Source organism: Chaetura pelagica, unplaced genomic scaffold, assembly GCF_000747805.2.
Source record: "Chaetura pelagica isolate M959 unplaced genomic scaffold, ChaPel_1.0 scaffold394, whole genome shotgun sequence".
Taxonomy (NCBI): Eukaryota; Metazoa; Chordata; class Aves; order Apodiformes; family Apodidae; genus Chaetura; species Chaetura pelagica.
In genome coordinates, this window is record NW_009952966.1 from 1385101 (window position 1) to 1391231 (window position 6131).

The 6131-nt window shown below is 42.8% G+C and overlaps 1 protein-coding gene across 1 annotated transcript; it reads right to left on the reverse strand.

The window, feature by feature from the left end:
- Positions 1 to 742: 742 nt before the first annotated feature.
- On the reverse strand, positions 743 to 3054 carry RSRC1 (arginine/serine-rich coiled-coil 1). Its single transcript, XM_009995731.1, has 4 exons — positions 2922 to 3054; positions 2497 to 2603; positions 1697 to 1843; positions 743 to 835 (listed from the first exon to the last, which is right to left on the reverse strand). Exons 1-4 carry the CDS (start codon positions 3052 to 3054, stop codon positions 743 to 745), a joined length of 480 nt encoding a protein of 159 aa, XP_009994033.1.
- Positions 3055 to 6131: the final 3077 nt, after the last annotated feature.

Below are 6131 nucleotides of genomic sequence, written 5' to 3' on the forward strand. Positions count from 1 at the left end.
GCTGAACACTTTAGAAAGGTGTTTGAAAGGAGAAGGTAACTTTTTCCTGACACTTAACTCCTGGATGCTAACACCAGATGTTGAAGGCAATGTCCAACATCTCTTCCCAGCAGAAGGCCCAGCAGAAGGGAGGAACCAGGCTAAGGCTGGAGCAGGCAGGTGGATGCATCAGGTGAGAAGAGCCCCTCAGCAAGGAGACTCTCCCCTTATGTTTGGGGTTCAAAAGCTGCTCCTGTAACACAGAGCAGAAGGAAGGAGAGATAACAGTGATATCTTTGCCCTGAATCCTCCTCCAGCTGCAGATGTCCTGGCCCAGGGTGGTATCACTTGGACTGCTATGGTCTGAGCACTACTAAAGCTAAACTTTTTTTGACAGTCTTACTTTTTCATTTACCTTTAAGCTGCTACATGGTTATATATATATTTTTTTTATTATTATTTTTTTTTATTGGGAGGTATAAAATTACATCTCCTGCTGTCAGATGTTTTGCACCCCAGAGGAATTCAGCACAAAAAAGAAAATTACCCTGCTCTGACAGCCTTCCCATCTGCAGCAGAACCACAATGAGCTGGGGAGCAAAACGGAGGATAGAACATTCTTGTTTATTCGGATGAAATATTTATTCCCTGTACAACTCAGACTGAGGATTAAAATCCCCTCAAAAGAGAAAAATAGAACCATTTCATGGTAGGATTTCTTAGCATTCATGGAGAGCTGTGTGTGATGGTTCCCCACATCCGTTCAGGCCACCGGGCTGCCCATCAGCCTCTCCTGCCGAAGGGCCATCAGCCTCTGAAACCACTTCTCTTCTGCCTCTGCCTTCTCAATAAACAGCTGAGAGACACAGGGGAGGGGAAGAAAAGCAGGCACAACTCAGGAACTTTCTCCTTAGTACTCATTAACTTTAGCTTTAGTTGGTAAGATCTGTTGAAACATGTCCCAACCCTTCCAGAGCCCAAAGAAAAAGCCCAGCTGAGCAGGGGTGTTAAAATACAGTGGTGGTATAAATTTATGAGTAAAGGTAGAGACATTAATAACTGGAAGCATTAATAATTGGAACCATTAATAATAGGAAACATAAATAATAGGAAACATTAATAACTGGGGACATTCCAGCTTCATTCTCCTCCCAGAACAGCACCTTGGTCATTTTGTACAGGTCTTGATCTTTGTTGGCCATGGTCATTAATACAGAACTTGCATTTGTTTGTTTATTGCAAGTCATTTTGAACTTGCTAATTCTTAAAAAGCCCTCTGGCTGGAAGTGCTCCCTTTCCAATTACAAGTGCCCAGTTATTTAAACTTACCTTCAGTTTGTCATGTACTCACAGCTTTACAATCTGGTGAGCTCTGGGTCTTCCCCCAGGTTCACCACCAGAGAAACCAAAAGCAAGTTTTTCCCAAATTTTTCTTGAAGAGGAATTTTTATATGAACAGGATCTTGAATTCCCATGCATTAAATCAGTGTACTACTTTGTTATAAATGTGCTTTTAACTCTAAAGCTCCATCACCAGTGATGGTAATTATTCTGTTGGATGATCAAGGAGTGGGATCTTTTCTGAGCCAATGAGTGGCCAATTAATTAGTGGTCTTCACCACAGAGTATCTGATGAGCAGCACAGCAAAATGGTGACATGAGCCTGCTCTCATTCAGTGGCCTCTCTTGTTCTGAAGATAAATATCAACACACTTACATTGGGATGTGCTAAAGAATTATCATCTTGGTATTTGATGGCAGTGGGGATGTTGGCAGCTGGGGCTTCTTTTTCGGGAGCAGATGCATCAGCAGCTCCTGCTCCAGTGGTTACAGGCTCATACTGTGGGTCAGCAGGCTCTGTGGACTGAAGAGAAAGAAACACAGCCCAGTATTTTTTATCTCGAGCTCCCCAGAGAGCTCTGGGTTTCTGCATCACTTTCTGAAGAAGCCCCATCAACTTCTGAAAAGGCTTCAGAAGACAAAACTACTTCCAAAGACAAAAGCATCTGGCTTCCCTAGAAGACCTGGCAGCCAAAATGCGGGTAAAATTCTGGAACCTGGATGTAACACCTTAGGCTTTTGGAAAGCTGTCTGAAAACAATGCTGGGTTGCTTCAGGGAGTAAATACAGGCTTCAAGTCTGGCTTCAGTGAAGCAGAATTAAATAGACTGATCTCTACCTTTAACTGCAATGTAAATGTCTCATTACTTTCAGATTTTGATTCTTTGGCTCTGCCTGAAAATCTGCTTAGTTTTATATGACTTTAAAATAATTGCTAAAAATCAGGGTTGCTCAGCCTGGGTAGAATATACTGTCAAAATGGGTAATTTCATTGGCATTTTTGCACATTTCAATGTGTTCTGCCTTGAACGGCCCTCCATGAACACAGGAGAGTCAGTGGTGGGATTTAGGATTGTCAACATTGATGCTCTTTCATCAAGGAAAACTGTATTAATAGCCCAGCTTCCACCTGACTTTGAAAGGATTGTGCATGGAGAAAGGATATTGAAAACTTACCTTTTTGACTTCTTTACTTGATCTGAATGTCTGTGGAACAAAGGAGTCACTTTCAATAGCTTCAATTTCCTTTACTCGTTTCACTTGCTCTACCAGGGTGGGTTGGTCTACAAAGAGAAGGTGCAATGTCAGGGGACATTAGTGTGAGCTGACAAGAATGCAGTGTCTGAGTGATGCCCTGAATACATTTTATAGCAGTAGCTACCAGGTAAATATGGTAATGCTGCCTCAAAACTCGGCTGCAAAGGGAGACGCTCCTTTAGTAAAAATAATAACAGTGAGTTGGCCACTATTGTTCAACCTATGATGTCATCCAAGATGCTAACTTAAGAGTTGGAGATGTCCTGGCAGGAACTGCTGGATTTATGGCAGGAGGATTTCCTGGAGAAGTCAAGGATAGTGCAGACAGCTTGATGGAGAACCACCTGGATGCGGCAGTGAATCTACTGCTGGTATGGAGAGGGATTTGGCTGCAGAGGAACCAAGAGATGTGCCACCATCTGTCTTCTCCTCATGACAAGCCACGATGCCACCAGTTTGGTCGCCGTGTCTGGCCATGGTCAGGTCATTGTGGCTGGGGAGCTCAGGAGTCCCAGAATCAACATCTCAGGAGACAAAGTAGAAAGGAGCTTGCCAAAAAGATGAGGAACAAGCAGCTCAGGATAACCATGAAGTTGGATTGAACATGTCATGAATACACAAGAGTTCTTTAAACACTATAAACCTCACACATTTAAATAAAAGAGCAATTCCAATTCTATATTTCTGCTATATACATATGTATGTTTAAAAGGTTAAACCCTTGTTCTGAAGAAACCAAAGCATATTCAAACTCAGGAGAAGTGCTTGCAGATCAACAGAGCCTGCAGAATTATCCAGAAACTCAGAAATACCAAATTCTCTCTCTGTATCCAACACTCTAAATCCAAATTCAGGCAGATATTCCCACACACTGCAAAATGCTTTTCTGCACAAGAAAAAATAAACATAACTTAAATCCATTTGCAATGACTATCCACTGAAAACTCATTCCAGTCTTTTACTGAGAAGAAAGAGGTTCTTCAGGTGAGCAAATAAACGAACAGCAGCTCAGAAATGTGTCTGGAATGGAGATGCCCACACTAAATTAACAACCTCAGTTTTTATGAACAGGTTGCACTGCAGAACTGTGTTATTTTCAGGCCTGGGGAGCATGGCTGGTTCCTGAGGATACACTTGACACAAAAGTATTTCCTTTACTGTCTGTTCCATTTTCTGCTGCTTCAGGTTCACAGCCCAGCTCACCTTCCTTACCTGCTTTTAGGTGCAGCTGCCACAGCATTGGCAAGGCTGAGAGCAAGAGCTGCACTCCAGCAACGTGCATGAGCTCATCTGAATTAATGTGTATACATACCTGAGGGCTGGGCATCAAGAAGGCAGGGACAACCTCTTGTCACTTGTGCCCTGTGCCAGGACAAGGGGCAATGGATTCAAACTCACAGGAAAAACTTCTTTCCTGTGAGGGTGACAGAGCCCTGGGACAGGCTGCCCTGAGAGGTTGTGGAGTCTCCTTCTCTGGAGACTTTCAGACCCATCTGGAGGCCTTTCTAAGAGATCTGCCCTGGATTTGGTCCTGCTCTGGCAGGGGGGCTTGGACTTCAGAGGTCCCTTCCAATCCCTACCATTATGTGATTCTTTGATCTTTAAACCTGATCATTTTGAATTGAGAAGGACAAAAGTCACTGGCTTACAATGAAACTTGTGTTTAAAAGCTCTGCTGCCCTGCTGATAAAGTCTTCTTCTTAAAAGAAGATTCCTAAGGATCCCTTGGGAAACATAAACCCCAATATACTAATGCCCTAGCAGGGAGAGGGAATCATCATTCATCCAGCTCTTGGGTGCTTCTGGTCTGTGGGTAAATAAAGGCATGATAAGTGTAGTCACAGTGTTAAAACGAGGTCTCAGAGAACAGCAGGTGAGCCTAGATTTAAAATCAGTTGCTCAACTCTTATTTCACCAAACCTATGGTCAGTTCCCAGCCTGTTACAGTATCTTACATGAATCTCACTCAAGCCTATGGGAATGACAAATTATTAAGGGGGCAAAAATCACTAAATGTTTAGAATTACATCAGTGACATTAACTTGGGGAAAATGGACTGGAGGAAGCACAAGCCATTAGTGTATGAGGGTTTTTTTTTGACAAAGACATTATTGGTAGATAAAACGACTTCCATATGTTGTTTGTCAGCTGTCAGTAGGAGGGATATGTATTCCATAGGAAAATCAAAAATAATGGAGTCAGAAAGCTAAGAGGCTACAGGCAGGAAAAAAAAAATAATAAAAAGAAAATCAATACTAACTCATTGCACAGCAAGTCTTTTTACTGTGTTACAGTGAAAAAAAAATGAGCTAAATCTTGTATTGGGGCTTGTTGAGGCTGGGTTTTATAAAGAGGGGGGACTGATGGCAGTGACAATTACCAGGCTGTCACCACAGCCCTGCTGGCACCCAGCCATGGCCCTGCCAACAGCAGCATGGCCAGGGACCCCAGGGGGCAGAGATGTACAGATATCTATGTCTGTCTAGCTCACACATCTGGTACTGCTAAAAAAACTGAACTGCTCCGCCCGAGCAATCATTCCGAATGCTCCTTTGGAAAGGAAACGTCCAGCTCTAGATCAATCCTTCAGATCCCATCCAAAAACTCCACACACACAATAATGAGCAACACCAGAGAGCTGGATAAATGAAAAAGTAACCTGCCCACAAGCTCCACATAAAATATTCCCATTTCTTTGCTTATTTGGAATGACAAAACCACTGATAAAGGCTGCTGAGAAATCAACAAGCACAGAAGCAGAAGTGGTTGTTATTATGACTAATAACAGCTTGTGAACAACCCATTAAAGAATAAGAAAACATTATAGATATTTCTTGTATCATCTGTAGGTGTAAATCTGTAATGTTTGCTGGATTCATGGCTGACCTGTAACCCTGACCTTGAAAATGCAGCCTTGCCTTTACCTGCAGAGTTTACTTTCAAGCAGATTTAAGTTAAGACCAAACCTCAAATATTCCTCAGAATGCACATTTCTTATTTTACTGATTATATTTGAAGGGACAAAGCTGGTTAATTCCACAGACCCATTTAAAACATAACACACTTTAAGTCACATTGAAACACTTGCAGAAAAAAAGCTGTTTTTTTTCCCTGCTCTTTTATTTACAAGTTGAGGGTGAAAAGAAGGGAAGAAACAGATCCTAGACTAAAAAAAACCAGTTAAAGAGGAAAATATTTTCCTCTCAATCCCATTTTATTTAGGGTTAGGTGATCACTTAATACAAGGGCATGTAATGATACAAGTGCAACAAGCAGGTGTTCCCAGCACGGCTGTGGTTCCACGCTGCTTTTTAAGTGCTGTAACTCACTTCACCTGTGCAAACTGACCCAGCCAAAGGCCAAGGGGACGTTTCATCCGGACAATTTGCGGCAGGAAAGGCAAAAAAAACCCCACCTGGTTTGGTGACACGTCCCCTTCCCCAGAGCGGGGAGCGAGCGATGAACATTGCACGGAATGAAAGCCCTGGGGGGAGAGGGACGGTCCAGCGGGGCGGGTGGGATCCGCTCACTTTGGCACCTCTAAACGTCCCCAA

Bases quoted from the DNA above. Each gene is read 5' to 3' on its own strand.
- RSRC1 (XM_009995731.1), bottom strand. From the start codon at position 3,054: ATGGCCAGACACGGCGACCAAACTGGTGGCATCGTGGCTTGTCATGAG. The intron at 2,604-2,921 runs GTGGTTCTCCAT...TTCTCTTTGTAG, and splicing joins AGATTCACTGCCGCATCCAG to ACCAACCCACCCTGGTAGAG. The intron at 1,844-2,496 runs GTAAGTTTTCAA...CTTTCTCTTCAG, and splicing joins CAAGTAAAGAAGTCAAAAAG to TCCACAGAGCCTGCTGACCC.